General features: G+C 43.2%; 2 protein-coding genes across 6 annotated transcripts in view; one reads left to right on the plus strand and one right to left on the minus strand.

Moving 5' to 3' along the window:
- The first annotated feature begins 411 nt into the window (after nt 1-411).
- Nucleotides 412-15,615, plus strand: PAQR3 (progestin and adipoQ receptor family member 3). Of its 3 annotated transcripts, none has more exons than XM_083367198.1 (8): nt 412-613; nt 2,302-3,322; nt 3,730-3,958; nt 4,633-4,788; nt 7,774-7,971; nt 9,284-9,374; nt 9,943-10,094; nt 15,176-15,615. In XM_083367198.1, the coding sequence occupies exons 3-7, from the start codon at nt 3,881-3,883 to the stop codon at nt 10,068-10,070; spliced, it is 651 nt and encodes a 216-aa protein (XP_083223324.1). In that variant the 5' UTR covers nt 412-613; nt 2,302-3,322; nt 3,730-3,880; the 3' UTR covers nt 10,071-10,094; nt 15,176-15,615. The 3 variants fall into 3 exon arrangements, with proteins under 3 accessions (XP_083223324.1, XP_083223325.1, XP_083223323.1); XM_083367199.1 differs by having other exon boundaries at nt 2,302-2,722; nt 3,796-3,958; XM_083367197.1 differs by having other exon boundaries at nt 2,302-2,560; nt 3,796-3,958.
- A 4,401-nt stretch (nt 15,616-20,016) lies between these two features.
- The window catches only part of BMP2K (BMP2 inducible kinase), a 69,084-nt gene continuing 61,124 nt past the window's right edge, over nt 20,017-27,976 (minus strand). For all 3 annotated transcript variants that reach the window (XM_083367127.1, XM_083367126.1, XM_083367128.1), the window contains exon 16: nt 20,017-25,637. In XM_083367127.1, coding sequence (XP_083223253.1) covers nt 24,226-25,637 — 1,412 coding nt within the window. In that variant the 3' untranslated portion in view covers nt 20,017-24,225. The remainder of the gene's footprint in view (nt 25,638-27,976) is intronic.

A 27,976-nucleotide genomic window follows, 5' to 3' on the forward strand; every position in this document is an offset into this window, starting at 1 on the left:
CACCATCCAGCCTTTTTTTTTAAAAAAAATATATATCTTATCGACAGTTGCTAAGTCTGGGCTGTTAAGTAGCAAGTGCCTGTCTGTTTAAAGCAGGGGTCTTCCAACTTGGCCCTTTTATGACTCGTGGACTTCAACTCCCAGAATCCTTTAGCCATGGCTGAGGAATTCTGGGAGTTAAAGTCCACAAGTCATAAAAGGGCCAAGTTGGAAGACCCCCTGGTTTATGTAGTGCACTTCAGCCACGCCCCCCAGCACGTGCCCCCTTGGCGAGTGTGGCAGGGGAGAGCCGCGACTTGCTATTGGCGCGCTGTCCGCTTCGCGACTTCCTATTGGCCGCGCTGTCTGCAGCTCGCCGTGACGGCAACACTGCGCGACCCGTCGCGAGGCGGCGGCGTCATCCGAACTGGCCTTGGACGACGAGCGGCGTCAGGGAGCGACGCAATGGCCGCCTAGGACCGTTGGAGGCGGAGGCGGCTGTTTCGTGGGCGAGGAGGAGGAGGAGGAGAAGGACAGAAGGGAGCCTTCTCGCCGCCAGGATGCGTGAAGGGTTGAGGCGGCTTCAGCTGCTCAGGTGGCGGCAGCGGCGGCGGCAGCGGCAGCAGCGACCCGGGTGAGCGAGATGGAAGATCGCCGCTGACGTGGTCGGGGCTCCCAGCCTCCGCCGGTTGGCGCCTGAAAGGCCGGGGAAGCTGAGGCCTTGTCTCTTGGGCTGGCTTTCAATGGGTCCTGCTAGGCTGGCTTTGCTTCTGGGCCCGTCCCAGGGAGGAAGGTGGGAGAGCGGCTGGGGGAGGTTTTCACACTGGCTTTTTCATAAGCTAAAATGCTCTGGGACTTTAGGCTTCAGACCAGGGGTCTTCCAACTTGGCCCTTTTATGACTCGTGGACTTCAACTCCCAGAATCCCTCAGCCACGGCTGAGGGATTCTGGGAGTTGAAGTCCACGAGTCATAAAAGGGCCAAGTTGGAAGACCCCCTGCTTTAAACAGACAGGCACCTGCTACTTAACAGCCCAGACTTAGCAACTGTCGATAAGATATATATATATATATATATTTTTAAAAAAGGCTGGATGGTGGAGGTGGCAATACCTGGAGAGGGCAGAATAGAAGAAAAAGAAGTGGAGAGGATGACAAAATACAAAGAGCTGCAAAGAGAAATAAAACAGTTGTGGCAAACGCAAGCAAAGGGCAATACCTGGAGAGGGCAGAATAGAAGAAAAAGAAGTGGAGAGGATAACAAAATACAAAGAGCTGCAAAGAGAAATAAAACAGTTGTGGCAAACGCAAGCAAAGGGCAATACCAGTAGTGACAGGTGCCTCGGGTGCAATCCCAAAATACTTGGGGCATCACTTGATCACCTATGGCAGGGGTCTTCAAACTTGGCAGCTTTAAGACTTGAGGGCTGGCTCAGGAATTCTGGGAGTTGAAGTCCACAAGTCTTAAACTTTATTTATTTATTTATTTTATTGGATTTGTATACCGCCCTATTCCCGTAGGAATAGGTCTTCAAGTTTGAAGACCCCTGACCTATGGCATTGACAAGTTCACTGTCAGATCAATTCCAGAACAGCTTACATCCTGCGACAATAACTGTGACACCATCAGATATTCACATCTGCCTGTCCCAGGTCTTTGGAAAGGACTTGATAGGCAAGCAGAAATGCCAGATCTGGTCTAAACATCTGGCTGACTGTGCAATTGCCCAATAATAATAACAAGGTACTGCTGCGTAGAAATCTCTAATCTGCCTCTCTCCCAGTTGCCTGGAAGGTATATACATTTAAACAATGATATTTAAATGTAAACATTTTAATAATGATAATTTATACGTTTAGATAACATATACAAATAATTAAATAATTATTATTTAAATATTTAAATAATTTTTTCAGTGCCATTGTAACTTTGAATGGTCACCAAATGTTGTAAGTCGAGGACTACCTGTATTCCTTGTTTGCAGAGCACAACTTTTAACACTTGTAATAACAGGGAGCAGTTTCTGGGAAGGCTGCCTTTAGGCCTGTTTCTCTAGTCAAAATACTGCCAACAAAGCTTTTTTTTAAGAGGAAAGACTATTAAATAGGTGTGTCTTTATCAGCCCAGGTACTTCTTGCCCTACATTGTTAATGATTAGTCTTAAAAGTGTTTGCTGTTGATAAGAATTTTTTTTTGCTGCTGCTGCTGCATTTTCAGAGTGTGAGTTGTGTTTTTCATACATAGGAAAATGCAAATTGTTTTGTGACAAGTGAAGGAGGGGAAAGCTTGGATATTGACACTATTTTGTCTTCATGTTTTGCAGATAACTTATAACAGAAGTCAAAAGCCTTGTGTGTTGCTACATGTTTACTCTTGCCTTGGTTGATGACTACTAAAATGCACCAGAAACTCTTGAAAAACGCTCATTACATTGAGCTGGGAAGTTATCAGTATTGGCCTGTTCTCATTCCTCGAGGAATTCGTTTATACACCTATGAACAGATTCCTGTATTCCTTAAGGATAATCCCTACATCACTGATGGCTACAGAGCATATCTGCCTTCTAGGCTGTGTTTAAAAAGGTTTGGAGTTGATCGAAATGGTTCAGAGTGAAATTAAATCAACTAGCCTGGATTGAAGCAGTGCCTATAAGAAAGAAATGTTTTTATTTTGAAACTGCTTGGTTTATTTATATGTATATCCTACTTTCTGCAAATTATAACCAAAGCAACTAAGGAAGCAAGGTGCATTGACTTAATTTAAATGTTCTTTTCTCTGTGTGAAATACTTCTTAATTCTGACTTGCTGATTGTCCTTTGAAACTTTGAGGAACACGTCTCTTATTCTCAGTCCCTTTTTCTAGAGTCTAAATAGACAAGCTCCACCAGGCAGTTTCTCAGGCCTAGTGTATCCATACAACAGCAGAAGTAAATGGCTCTCCTAATAACCTGCGATCAGTGAGACTAATTTGCATGCAGTTCATTGCTTTAGAACTAGAACTCCTGTTTAAGATGTAAGCATTGCTATTGTGCAAAGCAAAAATATTAATAGAAAACAAAGCTATAGATTGTCACTGGAACCACTTTCGTGCACATATGGTGGCCCTATAAATATTGCAAACAAGAAAAATAAAATCTTGAGTACAGAACAGGGAAATACTCTGTGATCATTTTATTCCAGTTTGGTATTTCTTCCCGGGGAAAATTGCAGAGAATATGTGGTAACAACGCTAATTCAGGTTCAGCATAAAGTGCCCCTTTCTGATAGACGCACAAAGGACGGAATGCTGACCAGATTGTATGGGGGGAAATGCATTACTTGCTGTCTTGAACCACGTACTTACGGTACTTTTTACTTTACTTTTACTTTTATTAAATTTGTATACCGCCCTTCTCCCGAAGGACTCAGGGCGGTTAACAGGGCATATATAAATAACAATACAAAAATTAAAAAGGAATTAAACAAATGCCCAATTAAAAATTACAATAACAATAAAAGACCCATTAAAAACCCTAACGTTCCCCATCAGGCCAGACCAGCTAGTTCAAATAAGTGGGTCTTCAGACCGCGCCGGAAGGAGCGAAGGTCCGATGCCATCCGGAGCTCAACCGGCAGTTGGTTCCATAGCGCCGGAGCGCCCACAGAGAAGGCCCTCCCCCTGGGGGCCACCAGTCGACATTCCCTGACCGGAGGCACCCTGAGGAGGCCCTCTCTGGGAACGCACAGGGCGGAGGGGAGTTGACACCGGCAGCTGCTACTTGTCAAAATAAATTAAAACTAGTCAGACATTTTTGCTTTGTATCTTTTTTCCCCCCAGTCTGTTCGTTTTGTCCAATGAGACGATCAATATCTGGAGTCATTTACTGGGCTTCTTTCTCTTCTTCACTTTGGGCATATACGACATGACTTCCGTGTTGCCTTCTGCGAAAGCTTCCAGAGAAGATTTTGTTATTTGTTCTATCTGCCTTTTTTGCTTTCAGGTAAGACCTTTTACATACATGGCAACCAAACTTTGCAAGGAATGGGTATGTCAGAAGGGCTGATGCAAAATACACCTCACATTCTCTTCCAAGATGAGGCTTTTGCCTCGTTTATTTTAATCAAAACGTCGTGATAATTTACATCCTTTCATTGTAGATTGCATGGAACAATGTTCTCTTAATTCTGAAATCAAGGTAGCATCTCCGATTGATCTTCTCCCTTCCTTCCTTCCTTCCTTCCTTCCTTCCTTCCTTCCTTCCTTCCTTCCTAGTCGGTGCACTTGTATTTCATTAGGAATTTTAGCAGCTAGTAGAATTAGTACATAAGTAATAGAATTTTAGGGGGATCACGTAAATCCTAATTTGACTTGCTTTCCATTTTTCTGCTTAGTCGATTGCTATTTCCCTATAGTTGTTGCTAATTATTGCTAGCCTCCCTCCTAGGATCCCCTCTTTTGGAAGGTAGTAGTGTGATAAATAAAAAAAATGTTTCCATCTCTTTTCATATTGTAAGCAGTTGAGTAAAGCCAGATATTTCTGCTGTGCTCATTTTACAGTTTCAACTAGAAACGCACCAGCTCCGCAGAGTGCTGCGTACTAAACCTAAAAAAAATAACAAGAAAATAAAATCAGTTGCATAAAATGAATGTGAATTTGTTTCAATGTTCTTGTAGGTCTGTATGCTTTGCTCAGTTGGGTATCACCTCTTCTGCTGTCATCGCTCAGAAAAGACCAGTCGAAGATGGATGGCATTGGATTATGCAGGAATTTCGATTGGGATCCTGGGCTGTTACGTGTCAGGAGTTTTTTATGCATTTTACTGTAGTAATGTAAGTTGGGCATAATGTTAGCTGTTGTATACCTTAGATTCTGCTGGGATTGCTTTGTCTTCTCCCCAATAATTAAGTACATCTGAATGTTCATTTATTCAGAATTCCAGTCTGCAGTATAATCCATTAAAAGAAACTGATTCAAAAGCCAATCTGCCATTCCAGCTAAACCAGTGGTCTGCAACCCGCGGCTCCGGAGCTGCATGCGTCACTTTCATCCCTCTACTCTGGCTCCCAGTCCTCTGCTGCCGTGTGCAGTCTCACCAACAAAAGACGCGGGACTAAAAAAGTTCAATCGATCAATTCCAACTTCTCGCGGGGAAAAAAAAAGATCTTGCGAAGTTGGAATTGATTGATTGAATTTTTTTAGTCCCACTTTTGTTTGTGGGATTGCCCACAAACTTCTTTTGTTTGTGGGACTGCATGCAGCAGCAGAGGAAGTGACGGAGGACTGCGGTGGAGCTGGAAAGAAGGCGCCATGTGGGTCCGATCGGGAGGTTCGGGATTTTTGCCAAGCAACTTGTACGGAGCCGGGGAAACAAGCCGGGTTGGGGGGGGCTGCCAATATCTGCTACCATGAGGATTGGCAGAGCCCCCCCCCCCCCGGAGCGGCCATGATTCCCCCCTCCCCAGCCTGCCAGCCACCATCGTCCAGCCTACTCACCTGGCCAGCCGCCCTCACGCTCCTCTCCTCCTCCTCTTCCTCCTCACTCCATCGGCTGCCAGCAGCTTGGATGGGTCTGCTCCATCCAAGATGAAGAAAGCAAAGGTGCAGCAGCGGGATTGCTCTCAAACTATGAGAGCCGGGTGCGCTGCTTGTTCATGTTATTGAGAGCAGTCCCGCTGCTGCGCCTCTGCTTTCTTCAACTCAGATGGAGCAGAGGCCACCAAGCCATTGGTGGCCGCTTGAGTGTCGAGGACCAGCTTTGCTGTTGCTGCTAGACCACACCTGGGCTACGCCCTGCTGCTACCTCTGTCCTGCAGGGAAGCAGCGGCGGTGGTGGAGCGCTCCATCGGGAACGTGGGGGCAGCAGTGGCAGTGGGATGCTTCGTGCTGGGGGAGAGGGAAACAAGCAGCAGTGGAGCGCACCATCGGGGTGGGGTAGGGGGTGGAAACAGTGGCAGCTGGACACTGTGTGTGGGGGGGCGGGTAAGCAGCAGGGTTTTGTGGATCCCGGTTTTTTATTTTCTCTGGGTCCAAATGGCTCTTTTGAGTATTTAAGGTTGCCGACCCCTGATCTAAACAGACTTGAATTCCGAATAAGCCTTTATTATTTAATTACAATTTCTCATGCTGCACGGATAACCTGTTGTTGAACACTGAAAGGCCTTGCTTACCTCAGTAATTTCACAAGTGCAGCCAAGGATAATGCTGTTGTCTAAAAAAAAATAGTGCATCTTTCATCTGGATCTTCAATATTAGCCCCACTGAGAATTTTGGATGTATACGAGTCAGCCTAAACTGCAAAGGAAGCTATGCACGGAGGCTCTGCCAATTTTTTTTCCTCTGGGACAACACTATTCTAGCATTCATACATTTAACATTGCGATTTTTCCAAATGGCACCGAGAATTCTGGCTGGGAAATGCATCCAAATCTTGGGAATCGCATACCTAGTGCATCTATAGACCAAGTTGCTCTAAATACCTTGAGCTGAACATGCTTAAAAGAGTACACGCTTTCTTCTGATTGGCAACTCTCCATCCACAAAAATGTCTAAATGCATTCAGCAAAATATACATGAGCAGGGGAAGATAGGGTGGCACATTGGTGCACATGCGGTCCCAGCTTCATCTTTTCAGATAAGGAAAGGCCTAAAGGTAATTTACCCATGTAGTGGGACTGTGTTGATACTATCTTTCTCATCTTCTCATCTTTCCTACTACCTTCTCCTGTTGGTATCTATGATTTATCACTTATTGTAACTTATGATTAATGATAGTAACTATGATGTTTAATATATGATCTATCATTTTGTTGTTATATGTACAACAAGAGCTTATGCACTGGAGACAAATTCCTTGTGTGTTCAGTCACACTTGGCCAATAAAGAATTCTACTCTACTCTATTCTTATTCTTTCCTATTCTATTCTATTCTATTCTATTCTATTCTATTCTATTCTATTCTATTCTTATTTCCTATTCTACTCTATATTCTATTCTTATTCTTTCCTTTCTATTCTATTCTATTCTATTCTATTCTATTCTAATTCTTTCATATTCTATTCTATTCTTATTTTCTATTAATTCTACTCTACTCTATTCTTATTCTTTCCTATCTGTTCTATTCTATTCTAATTCTTTCATATTCTATTCTATTGTATTATTTCCTATTAATTCTACTCTACTCCTATTCTATTCTAATTCTTTCATATTACTTTTATTATTATTTATTAAATTTATATGCCGCCCTTCTCCCTAAGGACTCAGGGCGGCTCACAACAATAAAAAAAACATAGAATACAAAGATTAAAAAAAGAATTAAACAATAAATAAAGAAATAAAGACAATTTAAGCTGATAAAAAAAAATTAAAAAAACCATGATCAGTCCAGGCCCGCTTGTTGGAACAACCATGTCTTCAGGTCACGGCGGAAAGATCGAAGGTCCTATTCTGTTCTTATCTTCTATTTACTCTATTCTGTTCTGTTCTATTCTTTCTACAAAGAAAATACCAAAGTCAGCCTTTCTTAGCAGCAGGCACTGACTAGTGCTGTACAGCTGGAGCAGATTTTGAGAAAGCTGCTTCAGCATTCATGGCAGTCTCTCAAATAGACTAGCTCACTGTTGAGTAATTAAAACTGGAATACAAGCTGTTAAAATTGTTCTGTCAATATCTGAATGTGCAAATAGTACTGTGGCTGTTCCCCATGTTTTGGAAAAGCAGCTTAAATAGATATTCCGGCATTGTCTGGAATTGCCATGTGAGTACCCAGGGTTCTTCACGCAGACCTCTCCTCCCCTTTCTCCCCCCCCCCATTCTAGTACTGGCGTCAAGTATACCTGATCACCGTGCTCGCTATGATCTTGGCGGTATTCTTTGCTCAGATTCACCCCAGTTACCTCACCCAGCAATGGCATCGGCTGCGCTTGGCCATCTTCTGCTCTGTGTCAGGCTACGGAATTATTCCCACCGTCCACTGGATTTGGCTTAATGGAGGTGTCACGGCATCTATTGTACAGGTAAATTTAGAAGTCGCCTGCTCTGTTACATTTGCTCAAAAGATGCTTCTGTGGACCTTACGGAGGCCTTATTATTGATTGAGGGCAGTGCTTAGCGCCTAGCCAGCCTTGGTTAATCTTGAAGACTAAACAGGGTTGGCCTCAGTTAGTACAGTACTTGGATCCCACAGGTCCATTTGGGAATTGGCTAAATTAGATAATTGGGGGGGGGGAATCTTGGAAAACCACAAAGGGAAGATACTTTCAAAATGCTGCCAAGATAATGCATTTTTTTTGTTTATTTTGTACTTGTCCATTTCACTCAAGTAGTTCTGGACAGCTTACAAAGTTAATGCTATTTCTCCTCCCCCTCCTCAAAAAATAATGTAACTACTAAAGCAGGGGTGTCAAACTCAATTTCATTGAGGGCCACATCAGCATTGCGGTTGCCCTCAGGGGGCCGGGTGGGTGTGGCCTGGGTGGGCATGGCCTACTGGGTGGGCGTGGCTAGAGTGCGTATGGCCTACTGGGTGGGCGTGGCCAGCTCTACATCGTTCGCATCAAGGGTGCCTATGGGCAGGAGTGGGACAGATCTGAGGGTCTCTGGCAGAAGGGGGGTCTCTGGGCCAGGGCCAAGGCAGTGGGGGCCGTTCCCTCACTGCTTCCAGGATGGCTTCGTGGGCCGCATGAAAGCACTTCGCGGGCCGGATCAAAAGTCATCAAAACATTTTAAAATACAAACTATTAAAATTGTAAAAAAAACAGTAGAACATAATTTGTTTTCATAACTACACTGATGCCGTTTATCAGTTGAGCTGGGCATGAGGGCATTTTTATGATACCCGATTTCTTTTGGTTATTGCCAATTACAACTTCAAACTTGAGGACATTCAGTATTTAAAACTCGCTTTCCATTTTTACAGCCTCGTTCTTTTGCTTTGTATTGAAATTTATGATATCTGGAGAACATGGGAATGTTCATTTAACAAAGTTGTGTGTAAATACTTTGGTTGTCAGAGTGCTACTGCAAAGCAGTAGCCATTTCTTGAAGAAGGAAGAAAAATCAGGTCCCTTTTCTCCTTTGGAAATGTTTTGTTTAGGGAAAGCCCAGTAAACCACATTGTATGTAGCCTGCATTTAATTCTTTGTTTTGAGTGACACGCATAAAACAGAAAATGAACTCGGTAGAATTTGCAAGTCATCCAGCTTTTTTTTTGTTTACAGTACTTGAAATCTGTTGAAAAGGGTTACCATCTTCTTCCTCACGTGTCAGAGATCTGAAACTTGGATGCTTTCAGTGACTTACAGTTAATGTTTTATTTTCCTTTCTCAGGAATTCGCTCCCCGAGTGATTGTGATGTACTTAATAGCCGTCATAGCATTTCTCTTCTATATTTCCAAAGTCCCAGAAAGATATTTTCCAGGTAAAGATATTCCTGATTGTTTGCTAGCTGGATAAAAGGTGCACACTGAGGTTTTGTCTACTGTTGTGATCTTGTTTTAGAGTGAACATTAGGGGAAAAATAGAAAACTGCCTGGTTGTGCACCTAAATTATAAAGTATTGTATTTAAGGCATGTGTTGCCTTTAAATCTGCAGAGGCATAGGGTGGTATTCAGTGTTACGAGAATATTCAGCGTTGATATGCATCTTAACACACTATGCATTTCTATAACTTAAAAGAAAAATAGTATCAACATTGCTGCACATGATTTATTTAAGTATCTGCCTAGTATCAAATCGACGTTAACAGTAGCCAGCCAGACATACCTGGAAGCTCAAGAGCCAGACATAAGTAAGACGGTCCTTTCCTGACCCCAAAAATGCAATATTCTCTCATTCTCTGGGATGGAAAAAAAAATCTTTCGTTTCCAGATCAGCCGGAGGAAAAGCATATTTGAATGGCTATCTCTGCACGCATCTTCGTCTGGGTGAACGAAAAGCGTGTTCTTTATTCCCATTCTAATTAAATTGGTTTTCTCTTCTTCCATAGGACAGTTAAACTACCTCGGCTCCAGCCACCAACTTTGGCACATTCTTTCTGTGGTGATGTTGTATTGGTGGCACCAATCTACCATGCACATCATGCAGTACAGACACAGCAAGCCTTGCCTGGATTAGAATAATGCACCCAAGGGCATCAAGGTAAAGCATTCGCAGTGTCAGAGAAGTAGAAGATCTTCTAGCCTGTTCTAGGGTGGAGAATCCCACCACTTGCAATGAATTTGCTCTATTGGAGAGCAACTGCTCAACTCCTAGCCTGGAATTTCCCTTCGCCGGCAATCCCAGATCGATCAAATTAACTTGTTTCAGTAGTCAGCATGTTTCTCCAATTCTGGGAGTTATTTATTTATTTATTTATTTATTAAATTTTTATACCGCCCTTCTCCCAAAGGACTCAGGGCGGTGTACAGGGCAATAAATATTAAAAAACAAAGTACAAAAGTTAAAAAACAATTAAATAATTTATGCCCGATATATACAATAATAAAACCATATTAAAAAACCCAACCCCAACCCCATCAGACCAGGCCGGACTGCTCAAATAAATAGGTTTTTAGATCTCGCCGGAAGGAGCGAAGGTCGGGGGCCATCCGGAGCTCAACCGGCAAGTGGTTCCACAGGTCTGGTGCGCCCACAGAGAACGCCCTCCCCCTGGGGGCCACCAGTCGACATTCTCTGATCGGAGGCACCCTGAGGAGGCCCTCTCTGTGGGAGCGCACTGGATGGAGGGAGGTTGACGCCGGCAGCAGGTGCTGCCGTAGGTAATCCGGAACCATGCCATGTAGGGCTTTGTAGGTCATTACCAGCACCTTGAATCTCACCCGGAGGGCAACCGGCAGCCAATGCAGCTCGCGGAGCAAAGGTGTAACATGGGAGTATCGGGAGACTCCCAACACAATTCGCGCGGCTGCATTCTGCACCAGTTGGAGCCTCCAAGTGGTCTTCAAGGGCAGCCCCATGTAGAGAGCATTACAGTCGTCCAAACTAGAGGTCACAAGCGCATGAGTGACTGTACGCAAGGCATCCCGGTTCAGATAGGGCCGCAACTGGCGCACCAGGCGAACCTGGGCAAACGCCCCCCTAGTCACAGCTCCTATATGATCTTCTAAAGAGAGCTGTGAGTCTAGGAGGACCCCCAAGTTGCGCGCCCTATCTATGGGGGACAATAGCTCACCCCCCATAGCAAGAGATGGAGTGATCTGAATTTCCCGGGATGCCAGCACGAACAGCCACTCAGTCTTGTCAGAGTTGAGCCGAAGCCTGTTCCTCCCCATCCAGACCCGGACCGCCTCCAGGCAACGGGACATCACGAGGGCATCACTGGGGTAGTTTGGGGTTGAAATGAAAAGCTGGGTATCATCAGTATGCTGATGATACCCAACTCCAAAACCACAAATGATCTCACCCAGAGGCTTCATATAGATGTTGAACAGGAGAGGCGAGAGGACTGATCCCTGGGGAACTCCACAAATGAGAGGCCTCAAGGTCGACCTCTGCCCCCCTGCCAACACCGACTGCGAACATCCCAGAAGGTAGGAGGAGAACCACTGAAAAACTGTGCCTCCCACTCCCAACCCCCTGAGACGCCGCAGCAGGATACCATGGTCGATGGTATCGAAAGCCGCTGAGAGGTCTAATAGGACTAGGACAGAGGAACAACCCCTGTCCCGAGCCCACCAGAGATCATTCACCAGCGCGACCAATGCCGTCTCCATGCTGTACCCAGGCCTGAAACCCGATTGGTACGGGTCCAGATAATCAGCTTCCTCCAAGAACAAAGGGAGCTGACGCGCCACCACGCTCTCAACAACCTTCGCAAGAAAGCGAAGGTTGGAGACAGGACGAAATTTGTTTAATATTGCTAGGTCCAAGGCAGGCTTCTTGAGGAGGAGTCTCACCACCTCCTCCTTCAAGGCGGCGGGAAAACTACCCTCACTCAAAGAAGCAGTTATCACTGCCTGGAGCCAGCCTCGTGTCCCATCCCGGGCCGCATAAACCAGCCAGGGCTCTTTTCTGACTTGTGGACTTCAACTCCCAGAATTCCTGAGCCAGCATGGCTCAGTTTGGAAACCTCTCCCTTTCCCCTCAGAATGGCTGGCTCAGGAATTCTGGGAGTTGAAGGCCACGAGTCATAAAAGAGCCAAGGTTGCCTATCCCTGGGCTTTTTTCTGACTCATGGAGTTCAACTTCAATTATCTGGACCCGTAACAATCGGGTTTCAGGCTCGGACACAGCACGGAGATGGCATTGGTCGCACTGGTGAATGATCTCTGGCGGGCTCGGGACAGGGGTTGTTTCTCTGTCCTAGTCCTATTAGATCTCTCAGCGGCTTTTGATACCATCAACCATGGTATCCTACTGCGGCGTCTCAGGGGGTTGGGAGTGGGAGGCACCGTTTTACGGTGGTTCTCCTATCTCCTGGGCCGCTCGCAGTTGGTGTTGACGGGAGGGCAGAGATCCACCCCGAGGCCTCTTGTTTGTGGAGTTCCTCAGGGGTCGGTTCTCTCGCCCCTCCTGTTCAACATCTACATGAAGCCGCTGGGTGAGATCATTCATGGTTTCGGGGTGGGGTATCATCAGTACACTGATGATACCCAACTTTTTCTTTCCACCCCGAACCAACCCAGTGATGCCCTCACCATGATGTCCCGTTGCCTGGAGGCGGTCCAGGTCTGGATGGGGAGAAACAGGCTTCGTCTCAATCCTGCCAAGACTGAGTGGCTGTGCATATCGGCATCTCGGGTTAACCAGACCATTCCACCTTTAACGATGGGGGGTGAGGTGTTACCCCCTGTTGATAGGGCTCGCAACTTGGGCGTCCTCCTTGACTCCCAGCTCAATTTTGAAGACCATATAGGAGCCGTGACCAGGGGGGCTTTTGCCCAGGTTCGCCTGGTGCGCCAGTTGCGACCCTACCTAGACCGAGATGCCCTACGCACAGTCACTCATGCGCTCGTGACCTCCCGTTTAGACTATTGCAACGCTCTCTACATGGGGTTACCCTTGAGGACCACTCGGAGGCTTCAGCTGGTGCAGAATGCGGCCGCGCGAGTTGTGATGGGGGTTTCCCGATACTCCCATGTAACACCTCTACTCCGCGAGCTGCATTGGCTTCCAGTTGCCCTCCGGGTGAGATTCAAGGTGCTGGTGATGACCTATAAAGCCCTAAATGGCTTGGGTCCAGGATATCTGAGGGAACACCTGCTGCCAGCATCAAGTTCCCTTCGTCCAGTGCGCTCCCACAGGGAGGGTCTTCTCAGGGTGCCGGCGGTAAAAGATTGCCGGCGGGTAACACCCAGGGGTAGGGCCTTCTCAGTGGGTGCGCCTGCCCTGTGGAACCAGCTGCCTGCGGAGCTTAGGACTGCCCCCAACCTCTGTTCATTCCGCCGGGACCTGAAGACCTGGCTCTTCGAGCTGGCCCAGGCTGAGAATTTTAATTTTAATTTTAATTTTAATTGGGTTTTGGTTTTTTTTTACTTTTTCAGGGACTGTTATAATTATTTTTAATTGTTTTTAACTTTTGTATTTCTTGTTTTAAATACCCTGTAAACCGCCCTGAGTCCTTCGGGAAAGGGCGGTATATAAATCCAATAAAATAAAAATAAATAAATAAATAACTCCCAGAATTCCTGAGCCAGTATGGCTCAGCTTGGAAACCTCTCCCTTTCCCCTCAGAATGGCTGGCTCAGGAATTCTGGGAGTTGAAGTCCACGAGTCATAAAAGAGCCAAGGTTGCCTACCCCTGGGCTAGGGGATACCCAGGTTCAGCTCCCCACATGATCATGGAGTTCGCTAGGATCATTTAGGCTAAGGGTTTGTTCAACCTTGGCAACTGTTAAAAAGACTTGTGGACTTCAATTCCCAGCATGGCTTCCTGGGGGAATTCTGGGAGTTGGAAGTCGACAAGTCTTAAAAGTTTTCAAAGTTGCATTCCCCTGGTTGAGGCTATTCATTATCTTTTAGGCCAGCCGATTTCCCAGGGTGACTGGGAGGATAAAAGCAGAGGAGAGGATATAAATATAGAAGGAAAGCTTTTTGTGACACCTTTTCCTTTTGTAGGCCTTTTGTAAGTTTTTATTCATTGAGTTATATCCTGCCTCTTCTTCAGGAACTCTGTATACCGTATTTTCCGGCATATAAGACGACTTTTTAACCCATGAAAATCATCTCAAAAGTTGGGGGGGTCGTCTTATACGCCCAGTCATCTTATACGCCGGAAAATCAGCGAGCCCGGGAAGGCAGGCCCTCCCCTCTCACTGTGGAGGAAGCAGGGCAGGCTGGTGTCTGGCGGGAGCCGGCAGGGCAGTCCTGCGCACGCACGCGCTCCCCGGCTGTTAAGGAGCACTCCTTAGCAGCCGGGGAGTGTGCGCGTGTGCAGGACTGCCCTGCCGGCTCCCGCCCAACGCTCTTCCCTCTTGAGGCAGCAAGGGTCCGGAGAGCGATGCTGCCTTAAGAGGGAAGAGTGTCGGGCGGGAGCCGGCAGGGCAGTCCTGCACACGCGCGCACTCCCCGGCTGCTAAGGAGTGCTCCTTAACAGCCGGGGAGCGCATGCGTGCGCAGGGCTGCCCTGCCGGCTCCCGCCAGACGCCAGCCTGCCCTGCTTCCTCTACAGTGAGAGGGGAGGGTGTGCCTTCCCGGGCTCGCTGATTTTCCGGCGTATAAGACGAAAAATCTTGAAAATCATCTCAAAAGTTGGGGGGTCTTATACGCCGGAAAATACGGTAATAATGTGCCCTTCTATTTTCCGCCACAACCTGCCCCTCAGCCAGTGAAATGACTAAGAGCTTCTTGGTTTAAGGGTGGGGTTGAACGTGCATTTTTCCATTCTTATAATTCTTCCCAGGCCAACTCTTCAAACATCACGTTTCAGATTTGAAGCTGATTCCATAAATTGTGTCCTAATCTTGTTGAACGTTTGCAGTTGCTGAAAGTCAGATGGACGCTGCAAAGAAAAAGGTTGCCAACAGTGTATTGAAATATTGTCTTCATAAGGAGGAAATATTGATGCATTGCTGGTTTTTGTTTTTGTTTTAACCAGGAAGGATGATAAATGGGGGAATATTAGATCCCTTTGTGTTTAAGCGACAGCTTTCCTTTTTATTTTGTGAACCTGGAGATGGCAACCCCCTCACTACTTGCTGGTTTAGGAAAGCTCTCTTAGCAGAAGTAACTCACTACGTTCTGCGTGCAATAATTTAAAATGTGTTTTGTGTTGTTTTCAGAATGTCATCCTTGTACCGAAGCTTGGACATTGAATATCTGCATTTCATGCTGATTTCAGGAGCAACAGCCACACTCCATGTTGAATCCTCTTTCTTTTAGGAATATGTTAATAGGCACTCCTGATACCATTCATCTCCATCAACTGAGTCGCTATTTGTCCACTTAGGATGTTGAAAAGAATTCCCGATAACTTGGTCGTATAAACAGCTTTTCTTTGAACTACTGATATATAAATTATAATAAAACTTGGATGTGGCGACTTGTTTATGCTATCAACAAGAAAGAATTCTCTGAAATGCATGCCTCTGAAGCTCTTATGACATTTGCATGCTGGGATCTCACTTGAAAATCCATGTTAACTATCTTTTTAATGTGATCTGTGTTGTTGCGCTGACGTTTCATTTGAAAAAAAATCAAATATAATAAGATTTTTATTGGAGTTCCTTTTCCTTTCAATAAAAGAATCTCCATAGATTACTGCAGGGTAACTTTATCTTCAAACCAAGAGTTGGACCCATCAGTCAATTTAGGATTAAGTTGTTTCTAATCTTGGAAACTTGTAGTCCATGGGTCGAACATGTGACAAGGGTCAAAAGATTTTAGACTTAACTACAAATTATTGCAAGTAACACTCCACAAACCTGACCTACTTGCTACTACATGGATAAGTGAAATTCTTCTGAGCCGTTCTTCAGAATAGGACCTGGTTAATGCCAAACGCAGAGTGCTTGCTTGTGCCTTGACAGCATTTCCTGCTGCCCTGGAAATTTTGAAGAAAGAGGTAAATGCAAAAAAAAAAAAATGCAGAAAAAATGAATATCTGCTAGCAGTGTGGCCATCCCGTGTTTTGAGATTCCAGCAGCCTCGTCTTCAGAATCTAGTGCCAAAAAAGGGATTTGCAGAGAACAATGAGGAGGTAAGAGGCATTTAAGTTACAGTCTGTTGGTAGCAAACACTGGTATAGAATTGGGGAGGGAGGGAAAAATAACGTGTAACAAAATAGTTACTAAAAATCTGCATTAAAAAATTCCCTCAAGAACTATAGTACTTCTCTCCTTGCCTGTAACTTCCCCTTATTTTTTATTTTTTTATAATACTGGGGAGTTTCTAAAAACATGCAATTCTAGCTTTAATGTGGCTTCTGCTAAGTGTTTCGTGTGCTCACAAGGTTCTCCACGGCAGTTCTTCCCATTTTGAAAATTGTGTCGCAATGCACGTTAACTTTTCAGAGCACAGAGTCCATAAAACTAACATAATGGGGAAAACCTTGCTTGTTTTCTCAGTGGGAAGCAGGGCAAGATTTTGGTTCATACACACATATTTTTTTTATTTTTTTTTATTTTAATTCCATTTATATCCGGCCCTTCTCCGAAGACTCAGGGCGGCTTACAAACTTAGCAGTAGCCTCCATTCTATGTATATGCCTGCTTATTAGGGCTTTCACACACACCCCAAGCGGCATTATTACAAAGTCAGCTTAATTGCCCCCAACAATCTGGGTCCTCATTTTACCTACCTGGGAAGGATGGAAGGCTGAGTCAATCTTGAGCCTGGTGGGACTCGAACCTGCACTAATTGCAGGCAGCTGGTGTTACTTAAGGAGGCATTAGCCCGCTGCTCCACCAAGGCAACATGCCCTTAGGAAAGCTACCTTGCAGAACCTCCCAGTCCTACGGCAGTTGGACCTAAAGCTCTCTTTATGTCTGGCAACTATTAGCAGTTTCCCTCAAGAGGTTATAAGTAAAAAGGGTAAAATTAAGTCTTTCCCACGTATTACAATTCTGTTTCTCTAGAGGTACTATTTGGTGCATGTTTTTTTTTTTTAAAAAAGGCTTTATTGCTGAATAGGGATGAGACTCGGGAGTAAAAAACCAGAGACTCACCCCTGAAAAAACCAGAGCAGGGGGTGCCTAAACTTGGCAACTTTTTGTGACCAGTGGACTTCATCTCACAGAATTCCCTCTGGCAGGCTGGGGAATTCTGGCAGTTGAACTCCACACGTCTTAAAAGTTGCTGAGGCTGGACAGCCCTGCTATACAGAGCATTATGGTCCTTATCCATGCGCATGGAATCTATTAATGCAGCTGGATTTCTCCAGGTATTTAGCGTACACACTGGAGCCTTCATTCAAGAGAGAAAGGCCTGCAAGGTGCAAAATTCCCCGAGTCGGGAATGATCTAAAATGCTCAGCGCCCAGGTTGTTATAAAGCAAAATAATCAAAACGTGGAAAGAAGGCGGCAGAACGTAAATTGTTCCGTTAAGTAGGCAGAATCAAGAGTTCACTTGTCGACCAGTCTAAAACGTCCTTTAAACACATTTTCTCTTCCGCCAGATCAAACTTTGCTTTCGGGTTTCCAGGCTTATCCTTTAAAAACGTATTGGGGGTTTGATGTGTATTTTTCCCTTACAATTTAAACTGTTAAGTATCACTCAACACTGAAAAACAGCAGAATTAAAGGCTTTATTGTGGTTATTAATATTGCGTCTCATGGCCCCTATAACCTCTTCCTATCATACCCTGTATGCGATAATATAACAAGCGGAGTGTTTGTGCAATAGAGAACAAAACCTATAACTAATGCCAAGATGGAAATAAACATCCTTAAAGTAAATTTGGCTATCCAGGCAGTATATTTTACACGGTTGAAAACAGTTGCTTAGTTTGTTCATGTAAGAGCATACTTGCTTACTACGTTTTGTTCAACGTAGGGAAGCAAGACTATTCAATTCTATGTTGTTGTGTTTTTTTAAAAAAAAATGAAAATCAAGCGAATATTCTTTGCAGAAAAAAATGTTTGATAAAAGCAGATTTTAGAGATAGTTAAAGGAGTTTCCAGAGCCGCCTTCAAGATGTACTTGTAGCAGCAGGCTCTTCAAATGAGTGCCTCTTTTTCACTCAAGAAGCAATTTTAAGTTAAAGAACCTCCACAGACTTTTAATTTAACTGAAATTAAAAATGAAGGCTATCGCCACGGGTGCATTGCTAGAAGCAAAATTTAAAATTTGGAAAGCTTACTGAAAGAAGTAAGAATTTCTCTCTATATGCTTCTCCCTCCCTTGCTTCTGTTTTGATAATTTCGGTTCAGTAAGGAGGTTTTAAAGAAAAACTGGCAGTGGTTGTTTTTTTTTCCCCCTGCATAGATGGAGTGAATTCCAGTGATAACTCTCACTCTGTTGTTCTTATGCTTTAAAGGCATTATGCTGCTCTCGAGTTTTTTGGACACATTCAGGAAGCTAAACTCAACAAACAATACCAGATGTCCACCTCTTAAGTCCATAACTGCCCTAGGAGCGTCAGCAAAGTTGATACGTGCCAAGATCTGCCACAGAAGCCGCAAGCATGGCTATCAGCAATCACCAGATACCTTTGGAAGAAACAAGGCGTGTTTATGGTTTATCGTGAATGCAACCAATTCTTCTAATGGATTCGTCTCCAACATCTTTCTCCATCTCCTATGCCTTCCGTTTTGTTTCATGCTTTATTGTTGTTTTTTGCCTGAAACTAAAATGAAAGCTACAGCTTTATTTCAGATTTATTCCTCTAGCCTAGGGCAACCGTTACGGAAATCTGTAGGAATCTTAACTGTACGTTCACAGTTAACTGCAGGTGTCGTGGCCTGTTATCTCCGCTTTTGTTTTACTTCGTCGTCTTAACATTTTTAACTATACAAGAAGGTCAGTAGAATTGTTTGCACTCGGCTATAAAGGCAATTTTACCAGGTTGCACTGTAGGTGTTGTGTAAATAGGGCTTCAATAAACGGTTTGCCAAAAACGTACGATTTGTTGTGCTGCATAGTAACAAATAATTGGGTAAGGGGACCAGAAAAACCTAGTATGGGGGGAAAAAAGTAGGGCTGTAAGTCCTCAGATACTCAGTATCCTGCCATTATTTCACATGCTCAAAAGCCCATTAAAGAAAATCTTACGTATTCTTGTGAGGTACTAGCAAATCCCAAGAGAATGGTGTAAGAGGACAAAATGAGCAGCTTTATGCCTCTTTAAGCACTGAGTTATAAAGACAAGAATTATAATTTGAGGCTTTTGGTAGGCTACAGATCAAACTAGTTTGAAACAACTAGCCGTACTGTTGAGCAGGGGGAGGGGTGTCTTCAAACTTGGCCCTTTTATGACTTGTGGACTTCAACTCCCAGAATTCCTCAGCCAGGCACGCGTGTTATGTTATTAGCACATCTTAGTAAACATGCTTGGAAAAAGGTACAGTAAGACTTTATTATAATAGCTGGCATTGGATGGAACAAGATTAAGTTAAAGGAGATGCAAAGGAGACCTTACACATTGGCACAAAAAAAAATCTTCATATAGTACTGGAATGACAAGTTTTACTCGTAGCACCCCAGCTCCGTTGCAGATTCACACAGTGGTTGGCGTTACAGAAACATCTGGTTGACGTAACGACTGGAAGTTCTTTCATGTACATCATTTTTTGCACAAAAAGATCTGTATTAGTGGTTACCCATACACATACATGCACACATACACACCGCACAACGCTTTAGAAATTTCAAGTCTAACAAAAAAAGAAATGGAAGTGTAATTTTGAAAAGTGCACTTGACGCTGTTTTTGCCAGCAAGTAGAATGAAACGTCATCATTTTATTCTTAAGTGATGTTCTTATCCCAGAAACTTATTGGCAATGGTTTACAATATTCTCTTCAAAGCACTCTAGAAAAAATAACCAGACAAGACATTGTTTTTTGCATTTCCTTATTATTCTTTTAGCAGCTTTTGGCTCCACTTCGTTTTCCAATGCCGAGAAAATGATTGTGACTGCAATGCTATATTTAAAATCACAGACTCTCAAGAGACAACACGATGTGTGCGTGTGTATGCTTTATATACATCTGTCTATAAAAATACACTGTCATGTAAAAAAATATTCTGATAAACTCTAATTGCTATTCTCACAGTAGTAGCTATCTCCTTTTATTCTCACAGTAGATTTGTGTGTGTGTGTGTTATCGTTAGGAGAAAAGTGGAGTTCTGGGCAGCCCTGGGTGCTTGCTACTGAATTTTATTGTTGCAGGATCATCTTCAAAGAGTACATCTGGATAGAACACACCAGGCAAGTAGCCTCGAATTGATATTTCAATCTACAAGATTTGTGGCGAGAGATTCAATCTCAAGTTACAAAGCTCAAAAGTTGTACCTTCTGAACACATTTAGGTAACAAATGCAGTCATAACGGGGTGAGGGTTATTTCCCCTGAAGCACCTTGATTTCTATCTTTGTTTGACCCCACAGATAGAAATTATATTTTCAAATTAAACATAAAACAGTACCATAATTTCACCAGTAAATTATTCTGTCCAAAGCTGTGTAGCCTCCAGAATGAAGTGTACAGCTGATTAGTAAAAGGCTCAGATTTCCCTATACAGTTAAGGAAAAGGTCTAATCATTTCGTGAAAATGGAAACTGGATAACCATCGCCAGATCTGAATCGATACCTTTCAATCTTCTTATTACTGGAGGAAAGACCAAAGCAGAGTGAACTTCAGATATATGGATAAATACATCCATCAAGCAACCAACCCCTAACCCCACCCCAAAGAAAATAAAACCCCTTTCTCCGTGAAGCACAGAATTCAATGATTAAACTTACTTGGCAAAGAAAATCAACTTTATGGGAACTACCAATAGCTCACCCAGTTCAGCCACCAAAGGCACACACAGAAAATCATCAGTGTACAAATCTCACAATAATCTAGGAAATGAAATTCTTTTAAAAGTCTGATTGATCAAAAGTGCAGGAAGCAGGGAGATTAAAGAGCTTATTCAAAAGCAAGGGGGGAAAAAAGCTGGTGAAACTACGGATGGCCGTGAATGACGCAAGGTTATCCTCAACCCCAATCCTGCAGAGCTCTATATATTTCTTTTATCTCATCTGTTCATCCATGTCTACCAATTACACAGCTGGAGCCATGTAGGTGTAAAGTTCCCCACTGGATAATCTGTCCTACCAATCAGAGATGACGGCGAAGACAACCTTATGCATTTTCTAGCACAGATCAGTTTTGGGAAGAATTATCTGAGAAATACATGAACAGATGCAAATCACAAAGTTGTGCTATTTCAGCTCTTCCCATCACTAAATAGATTGGTGCCATTTTTGGTCATTAAGTGCAGGAATTCATGCATCCGTATAGCGTATGTTCATATGTCCATACAAATGCACAGAATAAAACTTAACAATAACTGATACAAAGGGTATCCTTCTGGCAAATCAAAGCCACAATTTAGGATCCTGAAGACAGAAAACGTAGTGACCCAATTACTCTAAATGCCATTTCTCGTGGCAAATATTATCATCATCATCTTAACTGCTTACTGGGAAGAACTTAAAGCAATCTGATTTCATCAGGATTTTCTGATGAAAAGGGTTTGGGTGGAGATATTAAAAAAAAATCAGCTGTCAGGTGTAATCACGCAGATAACATTGTGAGGCAAAAAAAAATACATTATCGAACTAATTAGGCATATTAGCTGCAAATTACTTTTTGTCCCATTAATTTTAGTAAGTGTCAGCATGGCAATGTTGGGGGTGAGGAATCCAAACTGCTGCATTCCTTTTATGCCACCTGAAGCACATACATCTTTTCAAATAAAATGAGGTTATCACATGGAGACTATAATTCAAATCAGCTCTCCGTTCATTCTGGGACTCCGACCCACACTGACATCTCTCCTATACAGAAAGCCTTCCAATGTGAAAACCAAATACAGTACATTTAATTAGCAGGTCCTTAATGACTTGATTTTGGACAGCTTGTAACCGTTCTTGCTAGGACAGGGGTAGGCAACCTTGGCTCTTTTATGACTCGTGGACTTCAACTCCCAGAATTCCTGAGCCAGCCATGGGAGTTGAAGTCCACAAGTTGATTTGGTTGCCAAGTCATGGTCAAAATGAGTGTTATTTGGAAAGAGAGTTATTGTACAACACACATTACATCTGAGGCTTTGGCACAAAGGAGCAAGTCTTCTGAGAAACATGCGTGGCTGATTTTTAACTGAATTTTACACAATATTTTGTGTAGCAAAACAGACTTGGGGGGGCTTTCGATTTCGTATCATGCAAAGAGATGGACTGCACATTTAGAAGCAAATTTAGCAAGAACTTGAAAGTATATCTTTTAAGAATGACTAAATGACTACATTTTTTTAAAAAAAACAACTTTGAAGTATGGCTAGGGCTCTTGAACCTTTATCTTTTCATATTTATTATATCTGAAAATTATCCAAAAGTTACTCTATTTTCTTCATGTTTTAATACAGTAACTAGAGGGCAAAAGCCACTACTTGATATCTTTTAAGAAAATTCATCCAATGCTTCCCCCTTGGAAATCTCTTTCCCCCCACCCACAATGATATTTAAACTATGTAAATGATACTCAGACACATCTATAGTTAAGGTCATGTAGCTTCTACGGTTGAAATTCATATATGTGTGAATACCTATGCAAGGATCCTGAGATGTCAACCTTCATTCACTTAATGACAGAAGTGGTTTCTGAAACTTTTCACTTTTTAAGAATGGATTGCTCTTCGTCATGGGAGCAAACATCAATTTCTGCTATATGTTTTAACATTTCTGATTCACGCACAAACATACACACACACACCCCTGTACTCCAAAAAGATACTGCCATGTTCTCTGGATCCTGGCCATTCTTTGTGACAAAAAACTCTTTACCATGTCCTTTTCAAAGACACCCATTTTCACAAAACTGAAAGGGAATTGCAGGACATCCAATTGCTATTTTGAACAAACGTAGCTGCTCTAGAACGATCAACAGCAAATGAGTTCCTTTCCTCAGACTGAAAGTTCAAAAATGTACTGTCTACTCACCTAAGTTCTCCAAATGTTACAATCTGTGTCTCAAGGGCACCAATTGGCTCAGAGGTAAACTTATATCAGGACATGGTCCTGGTGGTAAGGCATTGCTGGTTTTACTATGCAGTAATGGTAAGAGACTCAAAACAGCATCATTTTTAAGCCTTCAATTCTAAACCTCCTTTTTGTTGGAAACTGATTGGTGGTGTGTTTTGTATAAAGTCTTAGAAAAGTACAATCAGGTAATACAGAAAGCATTCCAAAAATTAGGTGAGAACCATTTTTAGAAGACTAAAAACCTTTTGGGGTATATACAGTTTATACGAAATACAAAACCCCCGGTAAAGTGAGCAGACATGGGGTGAAAACTCTGGATTAAACTCTTTAGAGGTCTGAATTTGCTACAATTTTCTGGCTGTTTCCCCCATCTTCTCAAAAACGGTATGCGTTGGTATGGCATGCAAGTCAGCCAAGCTCTCTTCTCAAATGGCCATCTTCAAAGTGCTGCAGAAGTTAACTGTTAGTGCTGCTGCATTCTCATTTCCATTCCCACTTCCAACATCCCCAGCTAAGTTCTTGAAATTCTAAGAATTACAACAATCCCTGTTTTATATTAATGGCACTTAACTGTGAAAAAGCACAGCTCAGGCAGAGAGAAAGATTTGGGTTTCTTCACATAGGGTTAGGAACCAGTATCAAGACAGCAAGCTCTGATTTTCAGAGATTTAAGAAGAGGGTGTTTTTTCTAAAAAAAAAAAAAAAACCTTTAAGATGAGGTACACAGAAGCAGTTCTAGATAAACCTGGCTTTTCTAGGCATTTTCTCAATCTCCGACCGATAAGATCCTATTTCATTCGTCGACCCAGTCTGATCCTTCCATCTCTCCATTAATTCAAGTGCGACTGCCCTCTATGCAGGATGCAATTCTGAATGTTCTAGTCACAGCCAATATCCTCAGTGATCTTCTGACCTAACCTTCGGAAAGATTTCCTCTATTCAAACTTTCGCCATTTTATCATCCCAATCTTGCCTCTTTTAACATTGCAGATGTTAAAATCTCATCGAGTCACAGCAGAGAAGCAAGCACGTTGTACTTTAAGAAATAAAACATTTGCTTCTCAACCGAAGTAAATGGATTACAGTGGCGTATTAAATCCAAGTTTAAAAAAAATAATATTCAGGTGTTCCTAAAAAGAGTCTATTGTTTGGAAGGAAAGGGAGCTGCCCCAAATGGATCTAACTCTATTGCCTGTTGCTGCTGGCTCTGCTGAGACACTACACTTGGCACGAGTTCGGTGAAAGGAACAGCTCCAAAATCATCTGTTAATTTTACACCGTCGCCAGAATGGAGGCCACCAAGTAAGGAACTCTGCCTGGGTCTCCCAGGCACTGCTGTGTTGTGATCCCCACGATTATCACCCAATCCCTGGTGTTGGGGGTGACGCAGCCCTTCCGCTGGATGGAAAGGCTTGGCTCCAAAGGGATCCAGAAGATTATCGTCACCCTGCAAGGGGTTGACTCTGTCTTTGCTATCCGACAGGGCAATGCTTATGTTTTCCTTGGAATCAGAAATGGTCAGAAACTCATTGCTGCTTTGGGAATCTCGGCGGCCAGCTTTTTTATGCCTCCGGGCTCTTTCTGGCGTCCGATAGCTGGGCTTCAAGTTCTTCTTGGCGCTGGTGGGGGTCCCGTGGTGGCGCTTGCCGTTGCTCTTGGACCCCTCCTGCTTCATGCGCCTCTGACGGGAAGAGAGCTTCTGCAGATTCCGTTGTTGCTGCTTCGCTTTGGGTTGCTGCTGGCTCCCCGTGATCTCCTCGAACGGGACGAGGCCGAACAGATCCTCTCTGGTTTCACCGGGCCTTTGGAGGGAAACGGGCTGGAATGGGAGGCAGCCGAAAACGTCCACGCTTTTGGGGGAAACGGGAGACGTTTGAGGTTCGGGACCTGAAACCGGCTCATCTTGCTGAGATATTCTTCTGCTGAAGGGGGCTTTGGTAAAGACGTCGAAGTCATCCTGGTCTGGCTCGCGGGGGGCAACTTGGAGAGAAGCATCTTTTGGCTCTTGGGGCTGCAACACGAAGAATGGAACCGCCCCAAAGACATCAAATTCTTGCTTGGGGCTCAGACTGGAAGCCGGGACCTCAGCCGATGAAGGACAGGGAAGAACTGTCTCTCTACTTTCTGTACTGCCAGGTCCTTCTCTGTATCTGCTGCAAGGTACCTCTTCTACAGGCCTAAAATGGTTAGAATCAGAGTCAGAACTGTGCTTATCGTCGTCTTCTCCGTCTTCTTCAGAATCCATGAGAAGGGGATGCTGGCCTAGGTTTTCTGGTTCTGTGTCGTTGTCGTCAATGAAGTCTCCAGACTCACCCTGCAAGACTTCTTCATCCTCCTGTTCTTCCTCTTCTTCCTCACTACTCTTCGGAGAAGGGGGATCCGATTCGAAATCGCTCTCCGATTCATCGTTTCCTTTCTTAGTATGCGCTTCCGTGCCCTTCTTTCCAGCATCCTGGTCCTTAACAACCTGGCTTGGCCTTTCATACTTAGAAAGACTCTCTAATGTGTTTTGTAGATGGCTGGCTGGGTTATTAAATTCATTTCCTGGGGAGCCTGAAAGGATGAAGAACAGGCAAAAGAACTTCAATTTCAAATCAAGGTTTCCCACTTCCACCAAACACACATACATAACTCTTTTACATTATACAACTGGACAAGCCAAGATTCTTAAAGACTCGCAAAAAGCAGAGACTAGAATCTTAACATCTTCAGCCTTACACAGCCAGAAAAGGCCTATCTTAAGAGCGTTAGTAGATTCACTCTAAATATTTTATTTATTTATTTATTTATTTTATTTTATTACATTTATATACCGCCCTTTCCCGAGGGACTCAGGGCGGTTTACGGGGTAATTAAAAACCAAAAATACAAAAGTTAAAAACCAAATTTAAAAAAGATTAAACTTATCCCTGTATAAATAAAACCCCAATTAAAATAAATTAGTCCTCAGCCTGGGCCCGAGAGCTCGAAGAGCCAGGTCTTCAGGCCCTGGCGGAACGAACGGAGGTCGGGGGCAGTTCTCAGCTCCACCGGCAGCTGGTTCCAGAGGGCAGGCGCCCCCACCGAGAAGGCCCTATCCCTGGGTGTCACCCGCCGGCAATCTCTTACCGGCGGGACCCTGAGCAGACCCTCCCTGTGGGAGCGCACTGGGCGAAGGGCGTTTGATGCCGGCAGCAGGTGTTCCCTGTGTACAGTAAGTTGTCCTGTTTTGAAAGGAAATGTGCTGCAGTACTTAATTAGGGTTGTAATGCCATTCCCGATCAGATGCTTATTTAGAAATGTTTCTAATTATTGAATGAACTGTTGAAAACACTCATGCATTTTACCACAAAAAGTTGTCCTTTACCAATATTCAAAGGAGGAAGTACCGGTAATTAACAGAAACAGGAGGGAAGGAATAGGGGCAGGCTGCTATGGTAATAATCCAGTCCTACAAATGTAGTTATAAAAATAATTTAAAGGGAGGGGGGAAGCCAACATTTTTTTTAAAAAAAGGAGAAAATAAGCAACTCTTTTCAAGCATAATGCTATAATAGGTTATGCTACTTTTAATACATTGGATTTTATAGTCAAATTAATATGTAGATTTGCTGTGATATGATGCAGTTTCCCCAAAGTAACAGTCATAACGAAGAACTTTTAGAAATCTATTTCAATGTATCCTTATATGCTAAAATTACTTATAGAGATTATTATTCTTTCAATTAAAAACTTTTTAAATGAGCCTAATTATTTCTATTTAAATACCAACTTTAAAACTGTTGGTAATATCAGCATACTTCTATTTGTATAACTGAAAACAGCTAAATTCATTTATATAAATGCTTATCTTAAAAGATGACGTACTTTCCCTTTATATCAGGAAGAATTAATTTGTTACATGGAAAATTTGCTTGGTTGAAATAATGTAAATCAGGTAACTCATAAATTACTCTAAAACTACTTCTCTGTCTTGAGCATTTGGTTTACAGGGGGAAAAAAACACAGTTAAGTCCAAATGAATCCAGATATTAACTCAACAGTAGTTCTAGCATAACGCTACTTTAAATATATGCACACAAGAGGTACTAAATTATATCTTAACCCAATTCAACTTCCTATGTCAGCCCCCCCATTTTTAATATTCTTACATTTATCAGAAGCCCAAGAGAGAGAAATTTCAAATTCACTTTTAAATTAATGCCATAGTAATGTTGTAATACACAACATGCAGAAAAAAGATTTGATTGAAGTAATCTCAAAACTGCTCCAATGGACATTTCAAATCTGAATTTATGAACAGCTAAGAACTGGACAGCATAACATCTGTTCGGAAGAAAATGTAGAGATTATATCACTCCTAATCAGGCTTGCCTCTTGTACCAGGCTGTAATTCTGCCTTCAAATCCAGTGCAGGTAGAACATCTTTAATCATAAGATCCCAATCTTAAAAAAAAAAATTCTGTTCCTGTGTTCATTTCCTAGACATCCGATTATAAGAGGATGAATGGCTTGTAACAACTGGAGTAATTACATGCCTTCTGCTAGTTCGTCATTTCAAAAACTGGGCATAACCATTTTAAAGCTCCTCCTGAATTGGGAACATACTGCTGTCATCATTCCACAGCAATCTGCCACATGTTAGTTCAAGGATTGCAAAGATGTCAACTAAATCTGCAGTTTTCTTCAACAACAGACAGAAAGGCAGATGTTGAACAATGTTGGAGATTTAGTGGTTTGTTTACTGTTTTTAACTTAAGGGGCAGCCAAACTGCATTTCCTTCATTCTACACATCCACTTCCTTTATACTTGTTGCAATAGTTACCCTATGGAATTTTTTCAATTCTGAGTTCTAAATCCCAAGGAGAAACATTTTTGAGAAAATTGTATCTTTTTTTCAAACAGGGAATGG

Source organism: Vipera ursinii (assembly GCF_947247035.1).
Source record: "Vipera ursinii genome assembly, chromosome: 7".
In the NCBI taxonomy this organism is placed as follows: Eukaryota; Metazoa; Chordata; class Lepidosauria; order Squamata; family Viperidae; genus Vipera; species Vipera ursinii.

What these genes read in the sequence shown, in the direction of transcription:
- PAQR3 (XM_083367197.1), top strand. Translation starts at nt 2,364, where the DNA reads ATGACTACTAAAATGCACCAGAAACTCTTGAAAAACGCTCATTACATT. An exon ending in TCTGCCTTTTTTGCTTTCAG is followed by an intron (nt 3,959 to 4,632) that starts GTAAGACCTTTT and finishes ATGTTCTTGTAG; the next exon opens with GTCTGTATGCTTTGCTCAGT. An exon ending in TCACGGCATCTATTGTACAG is followed by an intron (nt 7,972 to 9,283) that starts GTAAATTTAGAA and finishes TTCCTTTCTCAG; the next exon opens with GAATTCGCTCCCCGAGTGAT.